Source organism: Trichomycterus rosablanca, chromosome 15 (assembly GCF_030014385.1).
Source record: "Trichomycterus rosablanca isolate fTriRos1 chromosome 15, fTriRos1.hap1, whole genome shotgun sequence".
In the NCBI taxonomy this organism is placed as follows: domain Eukaryota; kingdom Metazoa; phylum Chordata; class Actinopteri; order Siluriformes; family Trichomycteridae; genus Trichomycterus; species Trichomycterus rosablanca.
In genome coordinates, this window is record NC_086002.1 from 8527057 (window position 1) to 8539250 (window position 12194).

The window sequence follows — 12194 nt, forward strand, 5'->3', positions numbered from 1 at the left end:
GGGTAGTGGGGCCCAATGTGATATCTTTTCATGAGGCCCAATCCCTGACAATGCCCAGTGACTACATCTAATGATTTCCACCAGACAGTGTCTATTCAAACCACGCTTAAAATTTGGCAGCAAAAATTGTGTTAAATCCTTCATGTGGCATCCTAACCAAGATGGTACCAATAATGGTAATATAGTGAAAGATGACTTATCAGATAATGTTACTTTTTCTAAAATTCAAAATCTATTAAAATAAAACCAGGGGTCCAGGTTTTTTGCCTAATGTAGCCAATTGTAGCCCAGTGGTTAAGGTGCTGGACTAGTGATCAGAAGGTTGCTGGTTCAAACCCCACCTCTGCCAGGTTGCTGCTGTTGGTCCCTTGAGCAAGGCCCTTAAGCCTCAATTGCTCAGATTGTATACTGTCACTGTACTGTAAGTCGCTTTGGATAAAGGTGTCTGCTAAATAATGTAAATATAAAAAGTTATACATATTTGCACACTGGCCATTAATGCAAGTTTTTTCTAACTGCAGCACCACAGTAAATGTAATTTTTGGGAAGCTGACAGCATTTAGTTTGTTGGCAAGAATAGGTCATAAAGGTGCTTGTCCAAGATGACCCAGTCTCAACAACAAACTCATGTCAGGGCTGCCGCTGTTGATAGGGGGCGTGGTTTCCTGAGTGACGTAGGCACGTCAAAATAGAGCGGCACCTAGGACTTTTGGATTCAAGAAGTAGAATCTCCTCTGCTCCGGTTATATTTCTCATTTTTAGGAATCGATATCAGAATGTAAATTCCTCCCAGACTTTTAATGCTTGATGTGTGACAGTAATATATTAACAACACTCTGTGTGTATGAACTTGAGCCCAAAACATTACGCTTTGTGGAATCGACTCCAAACGGTTAAGTGTCGACTCTTAACGATCTTAGTTTGAAATGGAAGAATCGACTCTTCGGACTCAGTTTTAGAGGCAATGCAAATGATCAGAGAGATCTGACACAACAAATACTGTACTTGCTCCTGTCGGTATGAAACCAAACCGTCGGGTAGGTTTTTTTTTTATTTGTTTCATTGTAAAAAAGTGTCTTTGTTTATTTCCTAGTATTCTGTTTTGTTGGTTTAGTGATGTAGAGATGCTTTAGGTCAGTATCAGATTAGTTAGCTGTACAAGCTAACTCCTGCTTTCCTAGCTTGTTAGCGATTGAGCTAACTTGGTTAGAAAATACATTTTAAATCATGTTTAGCGATTTCTACATAATATAATCTAGTATAGTTTTGTTATCAGTTGAAACGTTTGACATTTTGCTGATTTTTTTTTTTTTTTTTTTTTTACATCTGTGGTGCCTCAATCTGTATACTGCTATACTACATAGTGTATCTAATTAGTACAGAACCAGTTGTGTTCGGTATGTAGTATTTACTTACAGTCTGACATAAAAACGAGTCTGTTTTGTAGTCTTCGTTTTCAAAACAGTTGAACAAGATTCAGATTATCCAACATTTGATCTATGTAATTTATATAGTAATTAGCTCATACAATTCTAATTCTAATTAATCTGAATGGCATGGACATTCATTGGATTATAAATGTTTCTCCTCTTCCTACTAACTCCACAACATGTTTTGACTTGCACACAATACACAGTATATGCTTTAAGTCGAAGGTATTTAAGACACAGCCCTTGTTAGTGTCACTATCCAGTCTGACTTGCTAACTCAGTTCGGACAATGCGTTCCAGCAATTCAGTAACAAACCACACTTGCTCAATTCATTCAAATTCCTTTCATGACACAAGTGTCCCTTATAGGCGTGGGTCAGATTTTGACCTTAATTCTGCATGTCACAAAAGCATAGATTCACATTATACCAATAATATATGCTGTTTATACACCAGGGTTTCTGTACTTAAACTTTCTGTTCTTGTTGGTAGCATTTTAAAATGTGTCCATCTCTGTAAAAAAAAAAGTTAAGAAATGTTTTGTTTACCTTTTTATATATTTTACTTCGAAAACAATATCAAAGCTCTGAGAATTGCTTAAAACTGATAGTAACCTATGTCAAAAGCATAATGACGGACTGCTTTGTTAGTTACGTTTGGATTGAATAAATACTACAGCATACTGAATTTAAAGCTGGATTTATACATTTTAAAAAGCTCTTAGATGAAAATGCTAAACTTGAATCTCATACTAAAGTTAAAGTCTGAATTCCCTATATAGGGAATTATCTTGAGTGTTTGGCTGGCTCCAGTTGGCTGGTTTAATGCAGAGAGTCTCATATCTGCAGAGGCCTAAGTAAGAGTTTCGGGGATGTATGAGGATAACACAAGTGATGAAATAATACATAGAGCTCTCTGTAGCAATTTGCTGCTAACCAGTGAAAAAGAATCAAAGGCGTGTTCTGGTCTAAAGCCTTTGCTGACCAGCATGGGTGTGGGATGTGGAAAAGTGGTTTATTACGCATACTACAGATGCTGAACCAAGTGGGTTAAATGTAGTGTTATCTTTACTGTAATGCTAAAACTGTTTGTCTGTCTGTATGTGCAGTGTCTGTAGCTACATTTCCCTTATAAGTAGCAGGGTTGCATCTTTTCGTTGGAGCATCAGTTGTGGAGCCATGGTGGATACTAGCAAATGGCCTCTTTTCAGCCTTCTAAGCGCACAGGAGACTTCCTCTATACGGAAGGCCTGCATTTTTGGGACATCTGCCAACGAAGCCATCTACGTCACTCACGATGATGAGGTGAGTGACATGTGGTGTGTAGCCAGCTTTCAAGGTTTGTCCAATTAACCCAGTCAAACGGGCTTAACCAGTACCAGCAAGACAGTTTTAAAAAGAATTACTTGGGTCTTAATCAAGACATTTGTAGTCTGTAGTTTGTAATAATTGAACCGAAATGTTGCCAGATTGTACTTAGCATTAGGGACAAAGTTATGTCAGCAGATCTACTTTCATATGGATTTTATAGCTTGACTAACTTTCCTTCTAAGTCTTGGACACTTCTTTTGATTACAAGAGTCTTTTATTTCAGCCACATCCATTGTGATTACATTCAGGTAAAAGACAGACACAAAGACAGTAAGTCTTTAGACATTACCAATGACTGTCTACAAGCTCTGAAATTTGTCTAGCATGATTACGGAAGCAGATAGAACTACTTCTATTGACTTAAAATGCAGTTATTGTGGAGCACTCAGGTGGCACTGGTAAAACACACATTCAAATCTCAGCTCTGTTATCAGCCAGCCTATCAGCACTGCCCCTGAAACATCAGTAGGCAAACTGTTGTTATTTTGTTTTGTGTTTTAAAATCTGAAGGATTGGATTCCGAGAGTCTAGCATTAGCATATTGTAACACGGTTTAAATTGTGGTATATAACAGAATTCAAATATTTTGGCTAACCCAAACCCATTTGATGTTTTGGAATACCAGGTTTTGATTTTTGCTCTGTAGGTGTTTGTGTTTGGGCTGAACTGCAGTAACTGTTTGGGCACAGGGGACAGCCAGAGCACAGTTATCCCTAAAAAATTGGACTGTCTGAGTGGAAAGAAGGTGGTCAGTTTGAGCTATGGCAGTGGACCACATGTGCTTCTTGCTTCTGAGGGTAAGCCCTTTTACATCCAGCACCTTGTTTCACTATGCATCATGTTTCCATAAACTGGGAAGATATCTGCAAGTAGCACCAGGTAGAAAAAGGCCAAGGCCCTTCTTTGTCTCAGGATTTAAATGTGGAAAATACATTTGCAGGACCAAACTGTCCTGCACTTAATCCCTACATCCATACACTATTTATTTATTTAGGTTTTCCTTTTTCACCCAATCCAGTCATGTTCAATCAAATCCTATGTCTTTCTCATTGTTGCCGCCACCCCTGCTTCTGACCGACGAGGGCCGTGATTGTCATGCGTCATTGTCATGTGTCATTTATATACTTGCTATTATTTCTCAGCACTTTTATGCAGTTTTTACAACCTCTACATTTATATCTGATCTGCACCACAGTTGAACAACTTATTAGACACATTACTAAACAGTTCAGTTCATGTTCAGCAGTTTAATGGGATGAATACATATTTTTGAATACTGTAGCGCCAGTGTATTGTTTCTCCTCAGATCAGTGCATCCTTTGCCTTTGCAGAGGGGCACCTGTATGCCTGGGGACACAATGGATACAGTCAGCTAGGTAATGGGAGTACAAATCAGGGGGTGTCTCCTGTGAATGTGTCAACTAACCTGCAGAACAAGAGGGTGATTGAGGTGGCTTGTGGATCACATCATTCACTGGCCCAGACCCATGATGGCGAGGTGAGAAAGGCACCATGAAAATTAAGACTGATCTACTTGCATGCCACCTATTTTAAAGGCCTATTTGTGATATACAACTGCAAGTGTATGTAAATGTATGTAAAACCCCATTAATGCAAAACTTTAAAGTTTGTGAAATCAAAAGGGCTTACAGCTGTAAAACAACTTGATTTTAGACTGTATTTCTTCTTCATTACATGTTTGTGAGAGATGTGTCATTGCCATATATATTGAAAGTTTCTAATAATCAGGTAAGATACTGTGAGAGAAGCTCTAATAGTTCTGCTTTTAATGTGCCATTTTAATGCCTAATTGTATTTTTAAAAAAAAGTATTTTTATTAGGTCAGCTTTAGGCTAGCTATAAAATACTAAGCTTTTAGATAGAAATAAAACGTGAATTGGTGTTTTAGTGATTCTGCACTCACTGTAAAAGCCATCATGTGATTTGGTACTAAGCCTGAAAGGCTGTTGTTTTCCCCTCAGGCTTCAGTGTGACCTGCCAATGTTTGTCTTTACAGTTAATCCATTTACTACTGATAAGCAGGCATTTATTTTACATCATCTACTGTAGAGTCTGCTTTGCTAGTCTGCATTGTTTAGTGGATTCAGAAAGTATTCAGGCCCCTTGACATTTTGTGCACTTTGTGTTATGGATTTGCTTTTAAGTGCATTTTTACCCATCAGCCCACACTTAATCACCCACTTTCACCCTTGTGCAGAAATCCAAACTGTGGTCAGGTTTGCTTTTATTATCCTTGAAACGTGTAGAAATTGTAACTCAGATGAAATTGTCAACATTGCTATCGGCCAGCCGGACATCTACACAGACATGATTGGCTGTTTCTGCAACCCTGACCAGGATGACCAGGACCTTTTCTTTGTTGTTTACTCAGGTGTTTGCTTGGGGTTATAATAACTGTGGTCAGGTGGGTTCAGGCTCCACCGCCAACCAGCCAGTACCACGTAAGGTCTCCAACTGCCTCAATAGCAAAGCGGTAGTCAGCATTGCTTGTGGCCAGACCTCCTCCATGGCAGTGACAGAAAACGGTGAGGTAAAAATGAATCTTTTATGAATTTTGTTAGACGTGCCACAATATAATCTTGTTAGTAACAGTATTGAGCATGATATATGTGATATATAAGATTGTTGGTTCAATTTTGAATTATTTGTCTGATCAATAAGATTAGGTCTACAATCAGGGTCATGCTGATGAATGCTTAATTTTCTTCAAATTTCCTTATGTATCCTCAAATCTGCAATCAGTGATTAGATTGGACATGTGTTGGTAGGAGGAGTGTGATGTTCTGCTGGATAAAAGGGGGAAATCCAGAAAAAAAATCTGCCATCACCTTACACTTTTTTTTAAATGACTGTATTTAAAGACCAATAAAACAAGCACAAAACACTGATTCCTGTTGTTAAAATTGCAAAAAAAACATGGCACTAATAAGGCAAACAATTGTTTTATTTGTATTCTTTTTTAACTGTACAAAGTATTAATCCTAATTCTCAGGTGCATATCAATCTATGTCCATCTGTGTTATCCTAGGTGTATGGTTGGGGCTATAATGGTAATGGACAGCTTGGGTTGGGGAATAATGGTAATCAGCTGACACCATGCCGTCTACAGGGACTTCAGGGTGTCTGCATTCTACAGGTAAGAGTAAAGTACACCCAGTACATTCTACTACAAGTTAAAAACACAACATCAGACTTTTCTACAAAATACTGCATACTGCAGAATAATAATGACAAAAATAAGTGAATGTTTACACTTCTTATGTAAGACATTTGTTGTACAGGTTGCAGAGACAAGCATTTTGTCTTATAACACAGACTTTTTTGATGTTTCATTACACTTCTGTTGTAATATAACAGACACAATACACTTCTGTTGTAATGTAATGTACACAAAAAAGTTACAAAAAGAATTAATACAGCCAACCACAGTGTGCAAGGTGTCCAAGGGGGTAAGACTGGTCTCCTGTCATTTAAACTTGAACTTTATATACTAACATTTGGTATTATGCAATCGTATCAGCACATTTTTAGGTAACAAAATGTACAAGTACACAAAACAAGTTGTACTATTAACAAAAATTCACTGAATCTTTTATTGGGCTATTGGGCTTAGTTAGCTTGCTGTATTTAGTTGAAGCTTATGTTGTGTTTTTCAGATTGCCTGTGGTTACGCCCACTCGCTGGCACTAACAGACGAAGGGCTTTTATATGCCTGGGGAGCCAACACATATGGTCAGCTCGGTATAGGCAACAAGAGCAATCAGCTCAGTCCTGTTCAGGTCATGGCTGAAAAAGAGAGGTGAGTGAATGGTGGAGGCTTTTGTCCTTTTTTCTGTTTCATCCACAGGTCATGGTATAATTTGGTATAACAAGAACATGAAACAGGTTTTGACTATTTGTGTCAGATTGGCCTGTTCCCTGTGTGGTGCATTATAAAGCGCAGTGTACAGCAATCCTGGATTGATGAGCAGCTAAAGTATTATTAAAATTGCCACTGTGTAAACTATATAAATTGTTGTGCATAAACACATCCCAGGAGATCAGTTGTTTGTGACATACTTAAACCAGTCTGTCTGGCATCTACAAGGCCAGAACAACCATCCCAAAGTCACTCTTGAGTATTCTGTTGTTATTGTGAACATTAACTGAAGTTCTTGACTTCTGTCTGTGATTTTTACTTTTTGTGCCACTTATACAACTTTTCCTTCCCTTATGCAATCTTGCATTTCATTTCCTCTTCTCAAACTTTTGCAGGATTGTAGAAATAGCATCGTGCCACTCCACACACACCTCGGCAGGAAAGACTCAGAGTGGCCGGGTTTACATGTGGGGTCAGTGCAGAGGTCAGGCCATTGTTTTGCCCCACCACACACACCTCAGCAGCACTGATGATGTGTTTGCCTGCTTTTCCACCCCTGCAGTCATGTGGAGGCTGCTGTCCACAGGTGGGTTTATGGAGAATTAAAAAAAAGCTCTTCTCTAAGATTTCGTGCTAGTTTTACGGAACTATGACATCTGCCTGTAGTTTTATTCACATTACTCCTCTTTTGAAAGCTGAAAATCCCATATGTTGAAAGCTAATGTGTATTATATGGCTATATAGTATTTACCTGCAGTGTAATAATACAGCTGTCATTCTTTTTGTAGAGCATGATGACTTCTTAACTGTGGCCCAGGCTCTGAAGAAAGAGTTTGACAGTCCCGAGACCTCAGACCTCAAGTTTAGCGTAGACGGAAGATTTATTCATGTCCATAAAGCAGTTCTTAAAATCAGGTCTGCACTTTATTTTACTTACTGCTGATTTTTATCACAGTTTATTATTTAGTATTATTAAACTGTAAACACTGCTTTAATGCTTTTCATTTTAGTATGATATCAGTATCATATGAATTAACGCTGCTCAGATAGTGACATACTCAGTAACCAAACCGATTCTCTGCAAACTTTTGTTGCATAATATGCAAAGTGACATGATAATTTTTAGCAAAGACAAAGCCTCATTTGAAATGTCTGCAGGCAGTTATTTCCAGTTATACAAGATCAGACTCCCATCTATTTAAATTAAAACAGACATGTAGTGCCAAGTCTATAAGCCAGTATGGAGTTTTATTCTCTAGTGTACAAAAATTTGTTAACAGTAAATTATCTGTGGCCCTTGAAATCTATTTTTTTTCTATTATTACTAATTATGTGTTTACAAATTACATTTTGTATTGCTGACTCTTATTTAAAGCGACTTGCATTAAAGCAGGATTCAGTCCAATCAACTGAGGATTAATTGCCTTAACAGTGGGAACCCTTTGTAAATAACAAGGATCTTAAGTGCTGATCTAGCACTGTTGTCATATGCAAGTTTAATAAAATTAAATTTGTGACTTTTAGCTAGCGGCATGGTAAGTTATATTCCCAGCCAACCTCTTTTTTTGTGTGTAACTGTAATGAAATGTGTGTTCATTTAGTACATTACAAATAGTGTCATTTGTACCTCAAGCCTAGATTGTACCAAGCATGTGATTTAGGACAAAGACGAAATAACGAAAGTTTATATTTCAATGACTGTAGCTGGTCTGTTGTTCCGGATATTCACCAAAACATCATCTTACCACATTACATCTCTTCATTACAGATGTGAACACTTTCGCTCCATGTTCCAATCTCACTGGAATGAAGATATAAAAGAGGTGGTTGAAATTGATCAGTTCTCCTACCCTGTCTACCGTTCTTTTCTCGAGTTCCTCTACACAGACACTGTAGATCTTCCTCCAGAGGATGCCATTGGTGAGTTCAGTCATTAATTTTTTTATTAATTTAGTACATGCCGTCTTAAGCAAAATAGTTTGACATTGACAACTGTATCATAAGCATTAAATAATGTAACACAAATTATGGTACTGCAATTTGTCAATGGTAATTATGATACCATGCCTCCTGCCACCCTTGTTTTGGGTTTGTCTATATCATTTCATTAGTATTTATAATGCAGCAGTCATTAAGCAATTTTATCCTTTCCTACAGGACTGCTGGATTTGGCGACCTCATACTGTGAGAACAGGCTGAAGCGGCTGTGTCAGCACATTATAAAGAGGGGCATTACTGTAGAGAACGCCTTCTCCCTGCTCGCTGCTGCTGTCAGATATGATGCTGAGGTACATGCACAATTATGTCTTTTTATTCACTTAGCATTTAAGTAGCATATTCTATATCTTCAGTTTGAATCAATGTTAGAATGTTCAGAAATCATAATAATGGTCCGCACTCAATTAAACTACTATTTAGGTCAAAGCAGTTTCATATCATAAGCATTTTTTATTTCATGTTTACAAATGTATTAGGATAAACCAGTAGTTACAGGATTGTTACAGAAAATTGAGAAAATATTAAAAAAAAGAGTATTACAATGTTATTTTTTTGCAAATATGATATTATATTGCATGGCCCTATTTAGGGTAAAAATTCAAAATAAATAGAGCAACCTTTCCAGGTGTAACAATTTTGTTCCGTAAAAGACATCAAACGCAAATCTACAAAAATTCTTGTGTTTTTATGGGTTTATATTTTTGTGTTCAGTTTGTGGATATGGTAGTTTTTATCTACGATTAAATACTAACACTAAGTAAAAAACACTTTTTATATTTTGTTAATCACTAAAATTAGCGAAATATGTTTAAGGCATCAATTTTTACCTATTAATAAAAATTGAGCACTTTATGTCAGTCCATTAAAACAGAGGCATCGAGGAATTTTCTTGTTCAGCTTTGCGCTCGCATTTTTTTTTTTTTTTTTTTTTTTTTTTTTTTGACAGTCACATAGAAAGCTAAAACAACCCAAACAGAACTATTATATTTGCTTCAGGAAAAGGTTCTTTTTTTACTATAAATAAATTACTGGTCTGTTGAAAATATGTTTAATTTGCAAAGCTATTTGATTAAAGCTGGTTTTAAGTACAACACTCAGTCATGATATTGCTTTGTTCTTTAAGGACCTTGAGGAGTTCTGTTTCAAGTTTTGTGTAAACCACCTGACTGAGGTGACTCAGACTGCAGCATTCTGGCAGATTGATGGGAACATGCTGAAGGAGTTTATCTGCAGAGCCAGCCGCTGCGGAGCCTTCAAAAACTGAGTTCTGTTATATAAGCTTATCTGTTACTGCAAACAGTCATTCAAACCACTAGAGAGCACTGTTACTAACTTTTGGTGACTCCCTGGAAGTAGAGCACCAAAAGGGCTTTTTTCCTCACCAGTTTCACTGCAAATATAAATTTACGTCACTGACAAATTGTTTACATCTAGTTGAGGAGGGCATGCTGTCAGTTCAACAGGCTTTTTTATGTATGAGATTGTGGATCTGTAGGTGTTCAGTATGTTCCTAGATTTACTAAGCACTTGGAAAACCTAAACACCACTACACTAAATTTAAACACCAATACATGTACCTTTATTAGTGACAGATTTTAACCTAGCTCATACTTTACCATTGTTACCATCTGGTCTTTAGCCTTGAATAACTCCATGAATGATATTGACAGTAAGTGTAGAGACTATAGAATTATACTAATATAGTCACACTTACTGTTGGCCTTGTTTGCACTGTGGCTGAACCTAAATGATTTGTATTTTTATTGGTGTAGATTTGTAATGTATGTATTATTGAAAGCACCTACACAAAGTTTTACCCCTCTTACATCCTAACCGGCAAAACGGGGGCTGACATTAGTGTAATTGTTGGGCTGTATTTGTTTCTTGATTTGGTGCAATGCAATAATCTTTTGTATGTATCATTGTGCTATATAATAGGAAGGTGTTGGTATTGGAAAATATCAGAAATATGTTTGTTACATTAATGTTTGTGACCCCATAAGATTAACTTTCTTACATTAGCTGTGTAAAATCAGCTTTTGCTCCAGCACTGACCAAGACACTTAATAGTAGTCTTACATTCTGGGCATTCCATGCATATTGACAGTGCTGCTTGTGGTGTACTTCAGTAAAACAGCTTAGATTTTTGTATTTTGCAGTCAGAGTTTACTTACAGCATACAGTTTACTATTTGTGCTTGCGGCTTTAACGCATTTCATTGCAAATAGTTTGTCAGAACAAATATATTGACGATGCAATTTCTTTTGACCTCCTTGAAAGATACGAATTTAAGAATTTTAATTGGTCTTCGTTAAAGAGTGCCTCATATGCTGTTACTTGATAAAAAATAAAATAAACACTCTGGAAAAAGCTCAATTTCAAATCTCAGCTGTGCTGTCTGGCTGGGTGCTCAATAGACACAATTGGCTGTGTCTGGGGGATACACACAGGTCATAGTGTGAACTCTCTGTACAGTAGTATAGCCCTATATATGAAGCCACTATTGTAAAGAAGAGGTTGGCAACTGCACACCTGTTGGAGGAGTTGGGAACTGGAAATGACAAGATTAAAAGAAACAAGGAGGGGGGTACATTATATACGAAAAGTATTGATTTGTGGGTGAGGATGAGAGAGCGAGAATGTCATTGAGGTGCTTTTCATGAAAACAGCACATTTACTTATTGTTACAGGTTAAAATGTTGTGTATAAGCTTCATCCGAAATTAATTGTTTACTTTGTGTGTAAAGGCGAATTGCTTTTGTGAAATGTACTGTATATATTGTATAGCTTTTTTTCACTAGACGTAATTTTGTACTTAGAAGTGCTACAAATGTGACCAAAATAAATCTTTACACTAAAGAATAAGTAAATCTGTTTCTTTGTGTCAGTAAAATTGTTTGATTATGCATATAAACCAGTTCCTGCATTGCATAGACACCATTATTTTATTATTATTTAATAACAAATGATTTTAACGTCATGTTTTTACACTGGTTACATTTATGACAGGAAAGGCAGTTACTGATTACACAGGATTCATCAGTTAACATGTTCAATATCAAACACAGTCATGGACAGTTTTGTGTCACTTGCATGTCTTTGGACTGTGGGAGGAACCCACGCAGACACCCAAAAAGGACTCCGACCGCCCGACCTGGGGACCCGGTATTTTTGTTAACATTCAACCAACCAGGAGCCTCAGCTGCCTTGTTTGTTTATTAGGATTTTAACGTCATGTTTTACACTTTGGTTACATTCATGACAGGAACGGTAGTTACTCATTACACAAGTTTCTTCAGTTCACAAGGTTATATCAAACACAGTCATGGACAATTCAGTGTCTCCAATTCACCTCACTTGCATGTCTTTGGACTGTGGGAGGAAACCGGAGCACCCGGAGGAAACCCATGCAGACACGGGGAGAACATGCAAACTCCACACAGAAAGGACCCAGACCACCCCACCTGGGGATCGAACCCAGGACCTTCTTGCTGTGAGGCGACAGAGCTGCCCACT

General features: G+C 37.4%; 1 protein-coding gene across 4 annotated transcripts; it reads left to right on the forward strand.

The window, feature by feature from the left end:
• The first annotated feature begins 934 nt into the window (after window positions 1-934).
• On the forward strand, window positions 935-11526 carry rcbtb1 (regulator of chromosome condensation (RCC1) and BTB (POZ) domain containing protein 1). Of its 4 annotated transcripts, XM_063009738.1 has the most exons (12): window positions 935-1037; window positions 2539-2734; window positions 3447-3597; window positions 4132-4298; window positions 5193-5351; window positions 5850-5957; window positions 6478-6620; window positions 7076-7266; window positions 7469-7595; window positions 8449-8600; window positions 8838-8968; window positions 9802-11526. In XM_063009738.1, the coding sequence occupies exons 2-12, from the start codon at window positions 2609-2611 to the stop codon at window positions 9940-9942; spliced, it is 1596 nt and encodes a 531-aa protein (XP_062865808.1). In that variant the 5' UTR covers window positions 935-1037; window positions 2539-2608; the 3' UTR covers window positions 9943-11526. The 4 variants fall into 4 exon arrangements, with proteins under 4 accessions (XP_062865808.1, XP_062865807.1, XP_062865809.1 ...); XM_063009737.1 differs by lacking the exon at window positions 935-1037 and having other exon boundaries at window positions 2470-2734; XM_063009739.1 differs by lacking the exons at window positions 935-1037; window positions 2539-2734 and having other exon boundaries at window positions 3467-3597; window positions 4107-4298.
• Window positions 11527-12194: the final 668 nt, after the last annotated feature.

Coding starts and splice junctions, on each gene's coding strand:
- rcbtb1 (XM_063009737.1), top strand. CDS start 2,531: ATGTGCAGTGTCTGTAGCTACATTTCCCTTATAAGTAGCAGGGTTGCA. Junction 2,735..3,446: donor ACGTCACTCACGATGATGAG/GTGAGTGACATG, acceptor TTTGCTCTGTAG/GTGTTTGTGTTTGGGCTGAA. Junction 5,352..5,849: donor CAGTGACAGAAAACGGTGAG/GTAAAAATGAAT, acceptor GTGTTATCCTAG/GTGTATGGTTGGGGCTATAA.